This window comes from Sylvia atricapilla, chromosome 7 (assembly GCF_009819655.1).
Source record: "Sylvia atricapilla isolate bSylAtr1 chromosome 7, bSylAtr1.pri, whole genome shotgun sequence".
NCBI classification, from domain to species: domain Eukaryota; kingdom Metazoa; phylum Chordata; class Aves; order Passeriformes; family Sylviidae; genus Sylvia; species Sylvia atricapilla.
In genome coordinates, this window is record NC_089146.1 from 3702829 (window position 1) to 3723622 (window position 20794).

The 20794-nt window shown below is 43.8% G+C and overlaps 1 protein-coding gene across 6 annotated transcripts in view; it reads right to left on the reverse strand.

Moving 5' to 3' along the window:
- IKZF2 (IKAROS family zinc finger 2) overlaps positions 1 to 20794 on the reverse strand; it is a 111836-nt gene that overhangs the window by 13769 nt on the left and 77273 nt on the right. For all 6 annotated transcript variants that reach the window (XM_066322430.1, XM_066322428.1, XM_066322427.1 and 3 more), the window contains one exon: positions 3129 to 3266. In XM_066322430.1, coding sequence (XP_066178527.1) covers positions 3129 to 3266 — 138 coding nt within the window. The remainder of the gene's footprint in view (positions 1 to 3128; positions 3267 to 20794) is intronic.

Consider the following 20794-nt stretch of genomic DNA (forward strand, 5'->3'; position numbering starts at 1 on the left):
TTGGTACATTCCTACCCAACCCCCAAAACTAGCCCTCTTTCCTCCTCTCCTGCTTCCCTTTGTGGCTTCAGTCAGGTGATCTAGCCATCTGCAACACAGAGATAATTGAAAGCACCAAAGTAGATGTCTGTGGCATGCCTGTAAACTGATGGGCTTGAGCACAATGCTTGAGAAAAATCCAAACCCTCCAGGGGGGCTGCTTCCAGTTTTCTGGAACAATTAGTCTCTGCAGAAATAATTTGGATCAATGCTTAGTGTTGGCCAATGCTGGTGTTGTTAAAGCAGGAGGAGCAGGATGCCGGTGGGGATAAGAAAATCCCCATGTCTCCTTATTCTGTGTGCAAGGGTGAAGTTGTAAGCAGGAGTCACACCAAAATGCACTTCAAGGCTTCAAAATGCCCAGCAAAAACAAAACACCAAGATTTTGGAAAGAGAGTCAGGAAAGCTCAACCCCCGTGGGATACAAAATAAAAATAAAAGTCTCCAAAACATACTCTTAGTCATCCTCAAGAATATAACTTCCATGTGTGACATGAGAGACAAGGAAATTAATACGATTTTTTCAGGGTTAGTGTAAGGCCTAACATTAAGCTGAGTAATCATTTTTGTACACCTCCCTGGTGTCTTTAACAGTCCCAGGGAAAAGGACTTTGCTGCAGACCTCTACAGGCTGGTGCTCATGACCCTCATGCTGAGCTTCACAGGAGTGAGTGATGCTGGGATGTGAGCTGAGATTTGTTACTGGTCCCAGCTGAATCTGGAGCTCCCTGTCGCTGCCTGTCCTCGCTGTGCCCTCACTAAACAACTAAATGAAGCCAGTGGATCAAACATCCCCTTAAACATTCACCAAGGGAGGCACAGACATATTTGCCTGGAGGAGAAAGAGGCACTAGTTGAATTCAAAGTGCTGCTTTAAGCTAATTTTGTTGAGAAAAGTGAAGTGGTTGTGTGAACACTTCTATTTTAAGCCCAAGCAAAGTCAGTCAGGCTGTAAATAAAAGAACTGTCCACATGGGATTTGCACTGGTTTAACTTCAGGTGGTAGAAAAATCAATGCAAGGTCAACCACTGCACCTTCTTTGGGCAGACAAGGTTAAGGACTTACCCTTCTTGTCGTGGCATTAGGCAGCTTAGAAAAAGCTTCAGACTTCCTCAGAAATTTTAATTACTTTAATTTATTATTTTAATGAATAATAAACCCAGACACTGAGTGGCATTTGGGAAGCTCCTTCACAACAGGATCTCAAACATCCTGGCTTGTCACAGCTATGGGCAGCTTCCTGTTATTCCCTAAGGAAAGGCTGACTGAAGGCATCCCTCCCTGGATAAAAAGGCAGGCACAAGGAGTGGGTATTTTGTTGGGAATCAATTGGGTGGTTCAACTCCTGCCTAACTGACCAAGCCCACAACAGGTACCCTCCAAAGACCAAAGCCCTGAAATCTGCCTTTTCACTGACTTTTACCAGAAAAAAAGCCATCTCAGGCACATAATCACTCGTTCAATATCTTTAAAACATCCATGACATTTTAAATGTTGACTTTAGTCTGCAGGGTATCTACAAAGAGAGCAATTACTTAATAGAGCTGTATGAATATTTTGGCAACATGCACTAAAACTGTCTAAATGTGCCTTTACAGGCTTAAATTGGTCATGGAATAGTATTATTTAAAAAATGTTGGAGATTTCTGTCACCAAAATATAGCCCATAGTAGCAATGCTGAATAGATTTTATTTCAGCTTGCATTTTCAAGTTTTTAAAAATGATTTTACAGAAATAATTTCCAGATTTTAAATTTTAAAGACTTCAAGTACCAAACATCTAAAGACAACTTTGGAAATTTAAAAGAAGCTCAGTTTTAGACGTGTTTGTGAGACACTAATTTTGAATAAAATTATAACCATTTTTGGACAGCTACCATTTAACATTTAGTGCTACAGATAAGCCTTCAACCCTGCAGTCTGAGACATTATGCTCATTACCCATACTAATAGCTCCAGAAATTTCTGAAAACAAATTCACAGAGTTTGACATTTCTTGCTTTCAACAATCTTTGGCAATCTTCAGTCCTTATGTATATTAACACATGCAGTGTTAGTTAACATATTAATACTAGCAAATGTAAATGCATACAAACATTTTTTTTTTTTGTTATAATTACTTTCTACAACACCATTGAATTCCATTCTGCTCTAGAGATTTTTACATCCATCCCTCCCCTTTTTGGAGGGATAAGATAATATTACAGAGGGTAGAAATAATGACTTCTGAATACCTCTGCCCTCCTTATCTTTTCTAATTATCACTCACTATCAGAAAGGAAGGGGAAGAGAATCATACATTTTATACATGGCTTCGACTCCCAACATAAGAAGGACATGGAGCTGCTGGAGTGAGTCCAGTGGAAGCCTTATAGATGCTCCAAGGGCTGGAGCTCCTCTGCCCTGGAGCCAGGCTGGGACAGCTGGAGGTGTTCACCCGCACAAGAGAAGGCTCTAGAGGGACCTCACAGCCCTTCCAGTGCCTAAAGGGGCTCCAGGAGAGCTGGAGAGGGACTTGGGACAAGGGATGGAGGGACAGGACACAGGGAATGGCTTCCCACTGTCAGAGGGCAGGGATGGATGGGATATTGGGGAGGAATTCCCCCCTGTGAGGGTGCTGAGGCCCTGGCACAGGGTGCCCAGAGAAGCTGTGGCTGCTCCATCTCTGGGAGTGTCCAAGGCCAGGCTGGATGGGGCTTGGAGCAGTGGATAGTGGAAGGTGTCCCTGCCCATGGCAGGGGGGTGAAACTGGAGGGTCTTTAAGGACCCTTCCAACCCAAACCATTCTGTGATTCTATGATACAACTTTTTGGGTAATTTTGAACAGGAGACTTGGCTTGATTTTCATGTCTGCATATATGCACATACTAAAAAGTGAAATACTGACTTAAACAAAATAAGCACAACTGGGGCTGTTAAACTGGACAGGGTGAGGATTTTAGCCCATCTTCTCTTCTCCTGCCTCTCTGAGTGTAAGCCCTCTCTAAGACGGAACAGACGAAAGGAAGGAAGGAAGGAAAAGAGATGGAAAGAAACCCGCAGGAGATGCTCCAAGTCCAGGGGATCTCGGGAGGCCGTTTGCACCCACCATGGTGACTCATGACCTGCCCAGCAGCCTCCAGACTGACATTCTGCAGATAGTTGTGGCAGCGTTCCTTGTGCTCCTCCAGAGAACTGCGCTGCTTGTAGCTCCGGCCGCAGTAGTTGCACTTGTGAGGCTTCCCCACTGCGGAAAGAATGAGAGAGAGCATCGGGTCAGACCTGTGGCAGCCCGCTTCTGCAATCACCACAGCTCACACCTCCGCCACAAACAACTCTTGTGATGGAAAGACACCTCAGAAAGGTGACTCGAGCCCCGAGCCTTTCTCCCAGCCCCGTTTTCCCACCGCACACGCCTCCTCCCACCCGCCAGGTGCTTTGCCCCATCCGTTTTTCACACTAACGCTGTATCAGCAGAAGGTAAAGGAGGCGGCCTTGGTGGCAAAGCAAATAAACAGATGCCGAGAGGGGGAAAATACCAACCAGCTGAATCACACCCCAGCACCAAGTCTTGTGGGAAAGAAACTTCTGAGGCCTTTGGCCCGTGGCACAGCTGCCTTCACAAAAAAAGAGCTGCCCCAGTGGCCTAATTCTTCTCCCAGCTGTGGGGGAAACCTATTACGTGGCTCAGAGGAGTTCTTTCATTGAGAACACTTTGCCAAAATTACTCAAGGAGGGTTGGAAAATAAATTGAAAGTAACTTTGGTAACAGCACCGTTACATGCCAGAACTGAACAACCACCAGTAATTCAGAGACCAGATAATATAAAAAAAAATACATAATCAAAATATATATACATAAAAAACCCAAAGGACGCGTACAATGAAAATCAAGCCAGATGAGTGCAAGACATAACTCAAGTTTTTCATCTTTTTCATTTTGCTCAGCAGCATTAAGCACGAACGGCAAATGCTTCTTAATACACGCAAAACCTGGCACCAAATTCTCATAAATTATATCCATTTCATAGTATGTCATTAAGAAACCACAAGAATGGCCTAGCCCAAGGCCAGAAAGCTAGCCAGAAGGTATTTTGCCAAGTGGTGCTAATAAAGGCTTTTAATATAATTTAAACTTGTAGAACATGAACATTTATCCTCTAATAACTAAAGAGCTATTAAGTCAGTGCTGCAAGTCTAGTAAAACACCATAGGCTGCAAACTTCAGAGCTGGCTGAGGCAAGGGGAAGGTCAAACTTCTTCCAGAGTTTTGAAAATCTTAGGTAAGAATTTTAGTTTCTGGCCAAAGAATTTGAGAACATCCTCTGTTGGGTAATCTACATGTTTCTATTGGGTTTGTCCCAATATTGAAAGCTTTTCCCAGTCATTTACCTAATGAAATCTGAGCTCTACTAATTGCAGCCAAACTGCACCGTCACCACTGGGATGGGAAAACGCAGGGAAGCTGTGGGGGGACAGGCACAGCCAAGAACAAGCTGGGCAGAGGGCTCAAACATGAAAAACTCGAGTCAGGGCAACTCTCAGGGTCCTTGGCAGGATCAGCACGTGCCACATCCTACAGTGGAAGCAGAAAAAGCCTGAGCCCATGATATCGGAGCTGGTTCAACATTTTCAAATGTTTCTGTCTCAGAAAAAAGGGATTTGATGAAAAGAACATGCTTAAAAAAAGCTCCGGGTTTTCCCAAAAAGTTTGTGTGCACATTTTGGAGGCACAACCAAGTTTTCCAAGGAGGGGGAAAAAAACCCCCTTCTTCTGTTAAGTATCCATAATGTGGATTTCTTTGTTTCGAGATAAGTCTTACCCTCAAGAAAGTGTGTCTTAGACCGAAGAGTTGTTGTGGCCCTCATTTTAGTTTGCTCACTTGCTTACACTGTTGCCATAACTGATGCTGGTAATGGAATTCTCAGTGGAGGCCCAGTGTGAGACTCATTATCATTCCCCGAATAATTGCCCTCGATGTGAACGATCTGGATTGAGCCTCAGCTCTTAAACATAAACCAGCCAGTTCATTCTGGAGGCACCTTTAGGAAAACACACCAGAGGTTCCCCAGGATGGAGAGACTACTATAATCACCATTACAATGCTTCATTGTGCATCTAGATGGCATCAATCCCTGTCAGCCTGATACCTTCATTAGAAGCTAATGTGGTGTCTAATAAAAAAAATCCAATGCAATGGAAGGAATTATGTTAACTGAGCTGAAGCAGGGCTGAATTAGCCCACCTAGTTTGGCTACTTGAACCTATCAAGCAACGCAGATGAACTGTAAGACACAAGGAAAAAGGGTGATTGCTTGCAGCTATTTTAGGTAGCTACAATTAATGACATTATTATCATTTAACACAGGGAGAAATATTCCAATACAAGCTCATATTATAAAAAATTAACAATTAGCAGTCATAAAAGAGGTTTTATTAGACCTCTTCAAATGGTTGCTCCCTGCATTGCAACCATTTCTGTAACTATTCACATACAACATGGCAGAGCTTTTCCAGAGATATCTTGGACTGTCAGCTACCCAAATTCCATCGAATTCGAAGGTTAATAGAGAGGATAAAAGTTAATGATAAAGACATGATTTCTACAGGCAATATGGGACTTGAGGAACATAATTCCTCAAGGAAAGAAATAGGCCCAGTATACACGCTCCCTTCTCTGGGGGGCAGATAAGAGAATAAACAACATGTGGCAAATGTTGATTATGTTGCTTAATACACAACTGAGAAGAATGAAGTTTGTGAGTGCCAGTTGAGTAGTATCAAGCACAAGTCCCTTGGGTTCATTTCCCAACTCTGTCCCCGCTGGCTCTAGAGATGCAATCATATCATAGCCCCAAAAGTGAAAAATCTGATTTACACTATAAAATTACACAGAGTGACTGTGACTTGCGTTAAAGAGCAATTGATCAGGTCAGACCACAGTGGAATCAGTTCTGATAGCAGGAGTTTGTGAGCAATTCTCACAGCCCGTTTGGTAAGAGGTTCAGTGAGCTGAGGCAGCAATTACAGTCAACATTTTAGAAATTGTATCATTGTGACAAATGTCAAGCCACTGAAATAGCTGCAAATATCCCCTTGTATTCTCAAAGAAGTTAATGACAAAAAAAAAAAAAAAAAGGGAAGTGAATGTTGCCAGTGGGTGTACATTTCTATGTATTTCATATTACCTGACAGAAAGCTGCAAAAGCCTTTTAGAGAATTCAATTTCAGTGATAATCTCAACAGCGTACTTTGTTCCACATAACAACCTGACATGAAACCGCATGACTGACGAAAGAAATTTCAGCCTTTGTGGAATACTTGAGTGTAGGCAAACAGCAAGGTTCAAAATTTGCCCCCAAAACATGTAGCTCACACTGCTGGGCATAAGCAGTCTCTGATTAAGAGCATTGACTTGAGGGTAAGGAGTCCAACAGCACTAAACCCCACTAAAGACCAGTCTTTCTAGCACAGAGCCATTTTCACTGTGAAACAGCTCCAAGTTTGCTTGATTGGAAGCTGCCTTCTCCAAGATCTGCACATACGTGGACACCACGTTCGGCATCACACGCGACCGCCGCTTGCCAAGCAAAGTCAGGCTGGAAATCCCTGGTTTGGGGTAATTATTCCGTTATCAGCTTTTCAGGATCAACAATCACTTAAAAAAATCACCATCGCTTATTCTCACAAAAACGACATGGCACAGTGAGTGCAAACAAGCCCCAAAATCTTGAGAAATCTTCAATCTGTTGTTGAACTGGGAAAGACCTGAGTGCTGGGCAAAACCCAGTGGCCACACCTATGAAACAGCTAACTTGAAGAACATAAAAAACCCACTTTATATTTCTTACTGAAATGTCAGAATTTCCACGCATTTAAGCTCAGATTTGGACAGATGACAACATGGCACAGAAAACCCACGGTGGAATCTCAGCCTCAAATGGAAAATATTATGACAGTCACAGTGAAAAAGACATTTAAATTTGAAGTACAATTTTTACCCTGGAAACAGGTGAACCACTCATCAAAATTCACAGCAAAATGGATTTTGCTTGTGAAATTAAAATGCTTATGTGGAGAGAGGAGGGGAAAGAGGAGGAGGAGGACATAAAAGCAAGGTGTTTCTGAGTTAGGAATACTTTGAGTCCTGTGGGTGAACTTTGATAGCTGAGAAGCCTGCGTGCAGCGACAATGAGATGGTGTAACTCTAAGGTCAATATTCAAGACAGAAAGCAGACTTGGGCCTAGGGAAACTTCTTTACAGTCATAAAAAAAGGTCAGTGAAAGAGAAAGAGCCCTCAAGGCATTCACACAGCATTTTGCTCTCAAAAGAGATGGGAGTGCATAGCAGAATATAAAGTAAGTCAAAGGGAAACAACAAGGCATCCCAGGTACCACCTTGCCATAAGCATATAAAGCGAGAAAGGTTTATGGAATGGGTTCAGAGTTGCAATGCACTTTAGTGAGCTAAAATTCTGCCTCCCTTAAGAGCACGGACACGACACTCCCTGTTTTGGGTAGCACATTGTCCTCTGCAGCAGTGCAGAGCAGAATTCCTCCCTGTCCATTCGCTCATGTCCATGGCCACAGCTTGAGCACTCACACGTCCTGCTCAGGCAGGGCTGGGCATTGCTGCCCGTGTGACGTGGGCTGGCCCAGTCCAAGGAGCAGAGGCTTTGCCCCAGATTTCAACTGCTTTTGCTCTATTGCCCTGGCCAGACTGTGGGAGTGGAGCCAGACAGGATTTTTGCACTGCATGGCCATCTAACGCAGCTACTCTGGCACTCTGACTGCAGTGCACTGAGTGGGACTTATTTCTGTAAAATCTGAACTCCTGCTCAGCCCCTAGCACCCCAGAGCTGGAGCAAACATCAATATTCTCTGAGTGAAGCTTTCTGGAGCAGTGTTAAAGTTAAATTATTCTTTTGAGCTGATACTTAACAGAACCACAGAATGAGCTAGGTTGGAAAAGACTTTGAGATCATCAAGTCCAACCTATGACCCAACACCACCTTATCAACTAAACCATGGCACTGAGTGCCACGTCCAGGCTTTTTTTAAACACCTCCAGGGACAGTGACTGCACTACCTCCCTGGGCAGCCCATTCCAATGCCCAATCACTCTTTCTGTGAAGAATTTTTTCCTAATGTCCAGCCTAAACTTCCCCTGGCACAGTTTAAGGCTGTGTCCTCTTGTCCTATCAGCGGTTGCTAAGAGAAGAGACCAATCCCCACCTGACTACAGCCACCTTTCAGGGAGTTCTAGAGAGCACTTAGGTCTACCCTGAGCCTCCTTTTCTCCAGGCTAAACAACTCCAGATCCTTCACCCACTCCTCACAGTTCTTGTGTTCCAGACTCTTCACCAGCCTTCTCTGGATGCATTTGAGCATCTCAACATATCAGTGAGTCCCCCATCACAACCATAACCTTTATTAATTCACTAATTGTTTTCTTCCATCCAACTGGAAGGTGCCTGAGTGAAGGGAACCGTTCTGTAGTCACACAGTGCCTACACAGCAGCCCTTTGCCTTGACTGGGACTCACCAGAGCACAATCAGCTTTAAAACAGAGGTAGGAAATGGGATTTAAGACACTGGGTTGCAACTAGGGAGCGTACAGTTCAACTCTTGGTTACACTACTAATTTGTGACTGCAGGCAAGTTATTCTGATTTCCTGGGCTTCAATTATTCATACGTATGATTAAGGTAATAATTCCCTTCTTCACAGCATGTAAATGAACTCATGCACTTTGCCAGATGCACGGAGGCTAATTCTGTGAAGCACTCACAAACAGGGAGACACAGAAAAATAACACTGGTACCTCTACTGAGAAATTAAGGACTTAATAATACATTGTGATTATATTAGATATGGGAGTGAACATTAAAGAGCAGGAGGAGATACTTAGGATGGCACAGAACAGAGGAACAATAAGAAAATCAAATCAGAAATAAAACAACATGTGGCATTGTGAGGCTATATGCTGCATGGAGTCCTTTCAGACTGGTAAACAGTGAGCGCAGGGGGATGTCAAATGCCCCGAGCTTGGTGACACTTACCCCACATGGGACAAAAAAGAGAGGGTGCAATAGCTGCAGAAAGGTGGCTGCTGTTGTCCTTCCCACCTCCAGTTCCCCGTGGCAAGGATGCAGCTCTGAGAGGCAGAGAGGGCCGAGGCAGAGCTGAGGCTGCAGCAGGAGGGCTGAGGCTGTGGAGACGCAACACGGTGGCTGTGCCTCGCTACTGTAATTAAACAGTGCACCTCGGCTTGTCTAGAGCTGCCTGGCTCAAAGCCTCACACACAAAAATATTTACATGAATAACAGACCCCTGAATGAACTAATCACAAAAAAATTAGAGTGAGACCTAAGCCCATGCTGGCTCCGAGCAGCACGTAGCTTTGCAAAGGGAACTGCCTCCCACTCTGAAGCTGTATCTCACTGCTGTGCTTAATGACTGTAAATGTGTTAATTGAAATTCATGGGGGCTCTTTGATGCATTGCTTTTTCTTTTCCTTTTCCTTTTTTTTTTTTTTTTTTTTTTGCGGTGAGATTACACACACACACAATACTCATATATACTGGAGTTCAGAAATAAGGTCAAGTCCCACAACCAGCCCAAGGTTGTCCAAGACAACCTGCATGCAGAAGTCACAACATGTAAACATCTAAAATAAAGGCTAGAGCACACAAACACATGGATGGAGACACCCAGTGTCAAGTGCATCCTCTCCTGAGGGCCCAACCTGTGACATCTTAAAGCAATCTAATTTTCAGAAAGAACAAAATCTCTACTCATGTTATGAAAACTTCATATTAATTTTTTTAATCTTCTCAGTGTAAGAACAGGCATCAATACCTGGGCTGTGTTTCAAGGGATGCAGATATGTTTCTGGACCTGACAGAATTCTGATGCCTCCATTTTACAAGGACCTTTTAGATGAACATATTTTGGGCCAAGTGTTAGGGTTTATGAGGCCATGTGGTAAAGGGCTGGGTCACCAGATCATGCAGTAGGGAAGATCACACAAAGTTAATTTGCACTTAGTAAAGGTTTCTAGACACCTCAAAAGGTTCAAAACTCAAAAAGTAGCAGTACAACAGGAGAAGCCTACATAGAGATCTTGACTTAGAGTTCAGAGTAGAGCACTGCACTGACTTCATGACCTCGTGGCCCAATACCTCTTAGTCAACTGCAATTGATATATACATGGCTGTTCAACAGCCACCACATTTTATGAGGTTCTCAGCAAATAAAAAGTTGCTTGTTCTGACTTTTTGCACAGTGGCAGTCAATGATAAGTGATTTCTGTCGACAGCTACCACATCCTGTTAGAGCTGGCAGCGAAACACAGCTGGACACTGGTGGGACATCAGCACCCAGTGAAACAATGGCAAAGCATCGCACCTCCACCCCCAGTGTTTTCTAGACACGCCTGCCTCTCCTATAAACACCTCCAGGGCACAAACCAGCAGCCTGACACCTGCGTCTACCTGCCAGTTGTTTACAGCACTGCCCAATAAGCAGCAAGCAGTGAGTACTGTACCAGTGTTCAGTCCTCCCTTGATATGTCACAAAAAGCAGGGCAGAACACCAGATTCTACATAAACCCATAAACTAGTAAATGCACTAGTCAAGAGAAACTTTTCCTATCCATACCCTGCCTATAGCAACCACAAAGCCAGAATCTAGAATCAATCTGTAAATATCAGCATCTAAGGGGTTGTGTCCTTATCTGCACCTTCAGGAGTGTTTGCCCACAGCCTGTTATTACTTTAATAGATGTTTCAATTTATTTTGCAGCTACTGGTGGCTGTGTTATATAATGTGACTCATTAGACTGTATTTATTTATTAACTAATCAGCAGAACTTTACAGATAAAACAATGTTTCAATCTGCCACCAGGGTTATAAATAAATAGGTGCCCTTTTTGTGCCAGAAGTTTAACAAACAAACAAACAAAGAAACAAACTCCTGTTTCATTGGCACAGTCACAGAATTACTGAAATCTTCCAAACTGTCCAAATATTCACATGGCTCCTGCCGCAGTCTTGCAGCACCCATTCAAACCCAGAAAAAGCAGGAATCTTACACCCTGGTTTTTTTCCTTTGTAGCACAGAAGATACAGCACATTTTTTTCTGCAGCACCTGTTCACTTTGCAGGTTTCTGTGTTGTATCTGTGTATGTGCAAAAAACAAAGGAAAATGTATCTGTCTATGTGAAAACATGTAAATAAATTATGCACCAAGTCAAGGAAAACACAGATAGGGACAATAATGTTGCATTTAGTTTTGAAAGAGATGAAATTCACAGGTACGTGCTCCAATTCTATGTCCCAAGAAACATGTATTGCACTACACAGAAGCTATCCTCATGTGTTTCACATGGTTTAACTGTTTCCTTTATTCACATCTGGCAAAAGGAACCTGACACTCAGTTTTTAGTTTACATTAATGCCAATGAAGCATTCTGATTTCCCTCCCCACATGTTTTCAAAAATTTCAAGTGCAAATGTTCTGCCCTTAATGCTGTGAGGCCACTGACCTGGATGCAGTGTCCAAGTCCCACGGCAACATGACCCAGGAGGTCCAGAACCCCAGCACTGGCGGGGTTGCTAGGAATTCTACATGGATTCTGTAATGTTTAAATAATATTAGAAAAGGACTCTGTTTAGATTGCACTCTGGTGCTGAGATGAACTAACACAAACCAGGAAGTCCACAAAAAAAAATGTGTTTTATCACCTGTCTGGCTTCAAAGTCACTCACAAGCAGCCAGGTTTACCATCACTCACTTTTAAAGGGGTAGAGGCCCTCCAAGGAATACAAGAGGTGATTTTGGAAAGTCCACCCTGTAATGTCTCCATGCTATCTGGATGTAGGTGGGAACGAGCTGAAGAAAGAGGTTAAACCTTAACCCTGTGTACCAGCTCTGTACTTTCCACTCCACTTCAAACCTTTAACATTACATAAAGCTGACTTGATAAGTAGAGTGTTAATTGCCTCACAAGGCAAACCTTCCAAAATGCGCTTCTTGGCTTCTCTTCCTTTTAGCCCTGCCCCAGCAACAGAGCGAGCAGGTAAAATGAAAACAAGCTTAGGTTGGCCTGTTGTTCCTCTCTGCCCTGTCCTGTCCGCTCCCTGCTGGTGCCACAGCTCAGCAGGAATGTCAGGAGGAGCCTGGAGATCCACACGTCATCCGAGCTCCCACTGCAGGTGGGGAGGAACAGCTCCCAGGAGCAGCACAGGGTGTGGGTACCTCGGTGCAGGTCAGGAATGCTGCTGGACAAACACTCCCTTCACAAGAGCTTTTGTTTGGGGGTTTTTGTTTCCTCTTTTGGTAAAACAAACGTAGATGTTGGGCCAGATTTCTCTATGGAAGCAATATCCTGAAGCCAGTTCATATCAGCTGTGTGCAGTTCGCATTTATTCCAAGTGCAGCCCTTTTGCATATCCGGCAGAAGCCCCAAAGCATAACAAAGTCAAGAGAATCTAAGATTTATTTGGAGTAGGCAGGGCCAGTGTAACCAGGTATCCTATCCTATATAAACAACAGGAGATAGAGAGACACCATGTTTGGCTTTCACTATAACACTAGGTAAGTTCTCTCCTACATAAAACCCCCGAGCAAGCCCCTTAACTCATTTCTTTTCATTCCGCGGCAATGATTTTCCCTGTTCCACCTACGTGCTCCTGTGTGAGAAAAAGCATCTTTTAGCACCTGGCACCTTTCAGTTTTACGTCTTGTATTAGCAGGTAGGAAGAACACACTCCCTTCCTGTAAGTTTTCCCTTTTCTTGTCACTGTCAGAAACAAAGTTTTGGAAACAGACAATTAAGACCAAGCTGTCATGAAGATAACAGCAACTTGGGCAGAGTAATACTGACAGCTCCCCTTCTTTTCCCAACCACTGATGTTGGGAGTTTTCACTTATTTTGATCAAGGCCAACACTGAAGGAAATGTTGCTTCCAAAAGCAGGTCAGGCTGTGAAACTAATGGGCTCCTTTGGGACATGAAAATTGTTATTCACACTTTTCTAACTGCCCAGGAATCAGCGTGGCCCATGCCTTTGTCTTACCCTCGTTGAGATGTGCTGCTCAGGCATGTGGTCTTGCCATGTCTTGCACCTGTGTCAAATGAGGTCAAACAGCAAAAAAAACTGCCTCCTTCCACCTGTGCAGCCTTCCCATCCCCTGCTCTTACTCTCTGCCTCACAACATGTGTGTTTATCACCAACGATGCAGGGCAGCTCCAAATAAAGGTGGGACTTTTCTCACCTACACCAGTGATCTTTACGGCTTCTCTGTCAAAATGAACCACAGCGTTTGGCAGGGGGAAGAAGTCACAACCATTTTGTAGGAAAACAATTCTCAGCACAACAAAATTAACAGTAAAGGTATCTTTTAAAGGATGATGGCGTCCTTTAAGAGAGGAATCTGAGACACTGGATAGCTTCTGTTCTAGCCCAAACCTTTACATCAAGTACCTAGGTCTGATATTGAAGCTCGATTAATCTTTTCTAGTTAATAAAATTCTGAAATTCCTGTTAGTCTCAATATTTTTCCTAGTTTGCTGGGGATTTTTTTGTGTTTGTTTTTATCGGTTTGAGTTTGAGTGTTGGGGTTTTTTTTGGGGGGGTGTTTGTTGTTTGTTTGAATACAAAAAATAAATACTAACAATTTCAGAGTACTTCTTAATACCCAGGGTTTTTTTTTTTAGGTTTGTTCAGTAGAGAGAATGAGTAGAAAGGGAGGAAGGAAGGAAAGATTTGGGATTTCAGGATGTTTCCTTTTTTGGAGCAATTAACTTTGCACTACAAGTCCTGGATAGATTCAGAAACTAATTGTGACTGAAAGGGAGGTAGACAAAATGTAAGAGAATTAAATGTGGGTGTGAAATTAAACCAAAAGGAAGGAAAAGAAGAGATGGGACGAAAAAGCAACTGCTTAGGCTGAAAGTAAAGACAGAAAAGCTGGACAACAGAAAATAGCTCTCTAAGCATCTAGAAATACTTTTAAAAGGTTTCCTGTAAAAACAGGGAATTTAGGAAACTCTGAATATACTTAACTACATTCCCTGATGAGGGAAAAAAAAATCATTCTGAAGGCTATACTAGGCTCTTTGAAATAGGTGATTTCACCCAGAAGTCTGAATCAAGAGTGAAAGGATGTAAATTTTCTTGTTCCTCAATACCTGGAAGGAAAAAAAAACTTTATCTTTCTTTACATCAGTTCTTTTAATTTGTGTGGAAAGTCTCGTAACTGACTCAGCAGATGGGAATTCAAAACATCTGGGTTCATTCCCACCTGTGGCACTGATGTCTTGCCTTTTTGTTGGCCTTCTGGGTTCCTCCCCTGCAGAAGGTGCCTCGGCACTAAACCTTCTTCTCCCCTTCTCTTGGGCTGGAACTCAGAAATGACTGTATCTCACCAAGAACCAAGTGTCATCACCTGACACAAAACGGACTTTCCCTTCTCCTCACTAAGCTGTGATCCTGTCCCAGGGCCTGCACTCCAGCACTTCATGCTGATTAAGGCAGAAATCTTGTGCTTCTCAGCCAGAACTGTACTGCAGCCTCCTAAAGCTGGCTCATTTTTAGCCCTTGGAACAAACTTACTGCTTGTAGACGGCCATATGAACATAATGGATACATTTTTCACAATATAGCTAACACGGACATTTTACTATGGCACGTAAAAGTCCAACAAAGCACTTTCTCCTGGTGAATGATCTGTTCTCTGCAGCTGAACAGCTTCATTCCAACACAAGATGCCAAAAATCAAGGCTTTGATGCTGCCTGGTGGAAATGCAGCTATGGATAGTGAGACACAGCTGACCCCTACAGCACTACCAACACCTGCAGTTTCACCCCAAGTTAGACACCGTACCTTGCTTTTCCTTCAGCTCCTGGAGTCAGCTGACCAAAGAGGAAAAGTTACCTTGCATGTTTGCTCACTCACTCCCTTCCCACTCATGAAATAAATATTGCAAGGTAAACAAAAAGGCCACTTTTTTATCACCTTGCACTCTTATTTCTAAGTATCTGATAAGGGAACCCAGATTCATGATGTTTTCATTTCTAGGGTCAGAAATTCATCAGTAGTGTAAACTCTGAGGAAATGTGGCAATATCCATGGAATTTCTTCTGATTAATAAAATTATAATTGGTACCAAAACATCAGTCAAAAATACTTCCATGAACTACCTGTTTTCCTACTTGAAATTTTCCACTCTTCCATTGCTTCAAAATTCAGTGGAATTAAGATGCATTTTCTCCCCAAATGTTCTCCAGTTTATGCCTTAAACAATTTCCCTGTTCCATCCTGGTGTTTTGTAGGAATAAAACTAATTTTACATAGGAATCACAGAATAAACGAGTCTCCTATAAACGATATCACTCTGTTAGGAAGTCATTCTAAGTGGCACATGCAGTGTGCATTTACACTGTGGGCTCCATACCCAGTGTACACCGACTGTATCAGTTTTTGTTTTCATAACCTATTCCTGACACCCAACAAGAACTGGGAGTGCTGCTCCAGGATTTGGCAAGAAGGAACAGGCCGTGGATGAGCAGGTTTCTCTGACTCACCTACACGGATCAACAAGGAAAAATAAAAGGGAGAGGGTGGGGATTGCAAAGGGAAAAAAAAAAAAAAAGAGAGAGAGAGAGAGAGAGAGAAGAGTGACGTGTTCCTTTGGATGCGGTGTGTAATGCTGCTGGCAGACTGCCTGCTCCGGTGCCACAGAGTTCCAGACATGCCAGTCCAGCTGACTCAGCTCTTTGGAAGAAGAAAAGGGAAGGGAGAAATTTCTTAAACGTTTCTGATACCTGAGGGACAGGGATCACTGGGCTCTCCTGGAGGATCTTTGAACCCTGCTCTCACACCAGGGACTTCAGTGGTGTCCCAGAGAGGTATTAGAGGTGCCCACACGATAACCCTGTTCAGAACTGCTGATGTCTGTACCAAATCCTGCCTCTGTGGTTGTTGGAAAATTCATCAGCACAGCTTTATCCCACAAACCAGAAATGTCAGGCCTTCCCTAGCCAAGGCTAACTGCTCTCAGACAAGACACTGTCTCCAAGGAAACAAGCAAAATGCAGGCGCATGAAGGGTATCCAAGTGAGAGAGAGTCTATGGCCCATGTCACTTTTCTATATAAAAATCTCAACATCAGATTCTCCGCAGTGTATTTTTTGCATGTGATTTAGTTTTTAGAAAGACCTTGAAGCCCTTAAATCATCTGGGCTCTGGCTACCTGTGAGGCCAGCTCTGTCCCACAGGGCAGCACCTGTGAGGAACAGCCTCAGTTCTGTTTGGCTGGGGGTGCTGTTGTCACAGAACCACAGAACGGATGGAAAATCATCCCATTCCAACCCCCCTGCCATGGGCAGGGACACCTTTCACCAGACCAGGTTGCTCAAAGCCCCATCCAGTTTGGTCTTGACTTGCCCTCCAAATAAATGAGGCAGGAGGAAGAAAGTACCTATTTCCTGGCAAAAGGAACCGGAACACAGGCTAAGGCTTAGGCTGTCCAAGCCCTAATTCTCATTGAAATCAAGCAGACCTCACTGCTTCTAAAGATAAAAGCCACAATGAACTGGCCCCAAAATGAGCACTGGGATGAGCCTGTCTTAATTTTCCAGGCCGGATTCTTACTAAGAGAGGTCCTTGGCTGTCTCAGAGAGATTATTTGTGAACATGAGAACATTTATGCCTCTTGCTGGAATAGAAGGAAAGGACATGTGCTCGGGGAGCACATTCCCTTAACACAGAGCAGCTGGCACCGATCACTTGCAGCCCTTCCCAGTGGCAGAAAGACACTTGCACCTCTGATACAAAGAGCCCAAACAACTTCTAAGCAGAGGCTCCTCCACAGGGATAGCTCTGTGCTGCTGGGCACTGTCCCATCCAGGTGCTCTTTGTCGAAGGTTCAATAGTCACGGCCTCACCAGCATTTCTCCAGCTTCAGGAATGAAGATAAAGATCTTGACTCGCTGTTGCAAGGCAGGCAGGGAACTTGGGGCACCCTGTCTGAAATCAACACAGCACAGTTATGCAAAACATGTGTGCAACTGGCATCTCTTGTGCAATCCTGGCTGCAATCCACCTCTCTAACCACTCCAGAAGGGAAGGAGGGGCAGAGGGTGGAGAAAGTTCACACTTAGATCAAATAAAAAATGGGAAAATATCCAGAGAGCTTTAGTCAGGTAAAAACACAGTTCCCTCTCATGGGAAACCTCCAGGACAAGTTTCCTTGAACTTCACACAGGGTTATAAATAGGAGGAGAGTCACATAGAGTTCAGTACAGGTTCACTGTAAAAAAATCTAGACATTCTCATTTTCCTTCTTGAGTGATATCCATCAATATCTTAGCTGTAAGCCAATTCATAATTACAGGCTGCTGAGAGCTCAAGAGAATATATCAGTAGCAGCTTTCCTCAACTCTGCTGTGGCGTGGGTAACAGGTTATTTTTGTCCCCCTTTAGTCTCTCCTGGCTTCCTTTCCAGATGGCAAAAATACCTCTCTTACACCTTAAAACATATGCTGTCAAAAATGTCAGGGGCGGTTCTCCCTTTCACACTGGCCTGTAACACAGCTCCGAGATATCAATGAAAGGAGGCCTCACATCACTGTTGGGTTCCAAGCTCAAAGATTCTCAAGCTGAAAGATTTCACAAACTCCTCCAAGAACTGACAAAGGCCAGCTCCAAATGCCCCAGAAATGATATGCAGAAGCTTTTTGCCCTTGAAAATAATTTTCTCAGGGAAATAAATAAGGACCCGATACTTGTTTCCTCCTTATAGCTGCTGTGGTACTTGCTGCTCAGAGTATGTGAAAGAAGTAGTGCTCTTGGCTTTGTTGAGATGTGGCTTGGTCATGTCAAAACCACGTTTGTATCTCAACTGCATGAAAAAGTTCTCTGTCACTTCTTGAATCTCTGTCTGCAAACCCCACTGCAGATACCTCAGTGGGTGGCTCTAGAGCAGGAGGGCTCCTGGTGTGCTGCATCGTGTCCCTCCAGCTTATCCTAACGCAATGAGACACCCAAATCCCTGCACATGCAACACCTGCACCTTAAACCCGGGGTTTGTACGTACATGTGCCAACTTGAGCATAAAAATACCGCATTTCTGAAACGATCCCCGGTGACAAGGAAAACAAGGCAACTGTTTCTAGCTGGAACTGAAAGGAGCAGAGAACTACAGATCTTTAAATGCCTGAGCTACTAGAGTCTCACCTGCCAGCCTGTCCGTAGCAGTTCTGGTGCAGAAAGACAAGTGATGCACACAAAGCTACCTTGGTGCTTAGGTCCCTGAATTTGCAAATTGGGTCTCGTGGGGGTTTTCCTGTTTCATTTTCTCATCACTGAAAAACAGATAACAAGGAGGCAACAACTCATACCCACTCCACACAGGCTTGGGGCTGATGGAATAGATAGGGAGTTTTAAAGAAATGACGCCAAAATTGCAGGCTAAGTTGATGCCTTATCAAAGTAGTAAGTCCTTTAGTATTATTAATAATCACCTTACTATTGTGTCTGAGATAATCACGCTGGTATCGGGGCCTAATACCTCAGTGGTTATGGTAACAATACGAAGTTATTATTCCTTCCACTTTGTAATTATCTCATTTCACTTCTGCACAAAGGCTAAGTAAAACTAAGGAGATCATGCTCAGCGCTGTGCAGCTGGGGCACCAGCACCACTGAGTACTCTATGATGTACTTACATGACCTTCATCGCAGCAATATGTTTGTGCCTTGCCGTGACTCACGCTTGCTGCCCTCTTCACCATCTCAGCTAGGTGGGGAAGTGCTCTTTATTTCCATTTTACTGGCAGGCAACTGAGGCAGAGATAAGGTTAAGGGGTCTGCAGCTGTACTGGCCCCTATTTCCAAAGCATCAAATGACTTTGTAATTTAGGTCCCTCATAAATGAGTGAATAAAGGTAGCAAAACCATTCAAAATTAGTAATAAAAAAGAGACGAGCGGGTTGGAAGATAAAGACAGACTAGAACAGAATCAATGCCAGACATACGACTACAGCCCATCATAGTGTAAACTGAGCAGAGGAATTACTCACAGTCACAACAGATAGTGTTAGAAAGAGCAATAATCTGCACCAAAAGAAAGAATAGTTAAGGTTAAATATCAGGATGAGAGTCACAGCTATAAAAAGCAGATGGGAAGTGGAATTGTCTCCCCAGGGAGGCAACAGAAACAGTCTCTCTGGATGTTTAAAAAAACAGGTTAGGCATAGTGTTTAGAAGCACTGCTGCTCTATATGCAGAAGTCTTACCACATTCATGCTTTTTTGATGCCAGTGAAATCCCACATATAGCACTGTGGCAGAATAAAAGCCCAGCGGAAAATGAAAGCACTGTCTTGTTTGCTGTGCCAGAACAGGAAGGCTGGCCTAGGAACTGGCAGCACCTAGCAGCAGAGAGGGGCCTGGGTGCTCTCCAAACTGTAGCCCAGAAGGGCAGGACCAGGTGCTTTGTTCCATTCCATGTGGGCTGAGGCAACACAGAGAGGGACAGAATCTGGGTAATGATGCCAGTATGTGAACTGCTAACATGGAGAGGCGACAGGACACACACAGAAAACTGATGTCAGCAGTTTCATCCCAAGCACAAGCTTCCATCCTTGTGTGGGTATTTCATCAGGAATGAACCTCTCACAATTAATGAGGGATGACCCCATGTGAATCTTACACTGTGATGCTCCTGCCTAAACAAGAACCTTGTTACCTCCAAGCACTGCAGAGGACTTGCTGGTAGACCTGGCAGAGCCATCGCAAAGCCATGGTCCACTGGGAGAGGCAGCAGGAGGGACCAGTCTCACAGACACCAGGATGAATCTTGCTGATCTTGCTGTGAACTGACATTAAGAACGAGAAGCTCCAATGGTGTTGTTGTCTCTGATCTCTAGGACAGGGGCGAGTCTTTCCCTGTGCAGCCATTTTACAGGGAGTGCCCAGGCACTCAAAGAACAGACCATCTCCTCTGCGAGCACTGGCACACCACAACACACAGGAGCAGGGCATCTGCTCCTGCTGTCTCAATCACACACTCCAGACAGGAGTGGGGGAAAAGAAAAGTTGATACCTAGGTATCTGGTTAATACCTAGTCTAAGAGAGAGAGGGATTCATGAGGCTGGTACACAGCCCTTTGCTTGCCAGGACCACTCCTGTTTCTCTGTTTTATCTGTCAGAAGCCGATTTCCTGCATTGAACAGTTAAAGACTGATTCCTAAACTAGAGCAGATAAGAGGGAATTTTCATGGAATTTCAAGATCCAAACATAGAAGTGAACACTCCTTGCTTTGGGTGCAACCATATCTTTTCACAAGTTTCCCTGAAAACAAAGACCAAATGTTCTTCTACTGGAATGATCAAGATCCTACAGCATTTTTAAATCAAAGATTTCTTTGATTCATGATTTCTCAGCAGTAATTATGCTCTGTAGAAAGGACCAAGCTTCTATACTGAGATAATCCTGAGCATAAAAGATAATCTTTCCATATAGCCAATACCAGTATTTATCAGAGTAGTGTTCTGGAGATAAAGACAACCCCTCCACTCGAAGGATCAGGTCCAGCAAAGCATGGGATACAAGAGGGCACCACAGAGGATTAAATTTTAAACAAGGATCCCCAGGGCATAAAACCCTGGCTTAGCAAGCTCCTACCCCGTACACATTTTGAGCTTACCTCTAAAAAGGCACACACAAATAAATGGAAAGTGGAATATCAGAGATTTGAGAC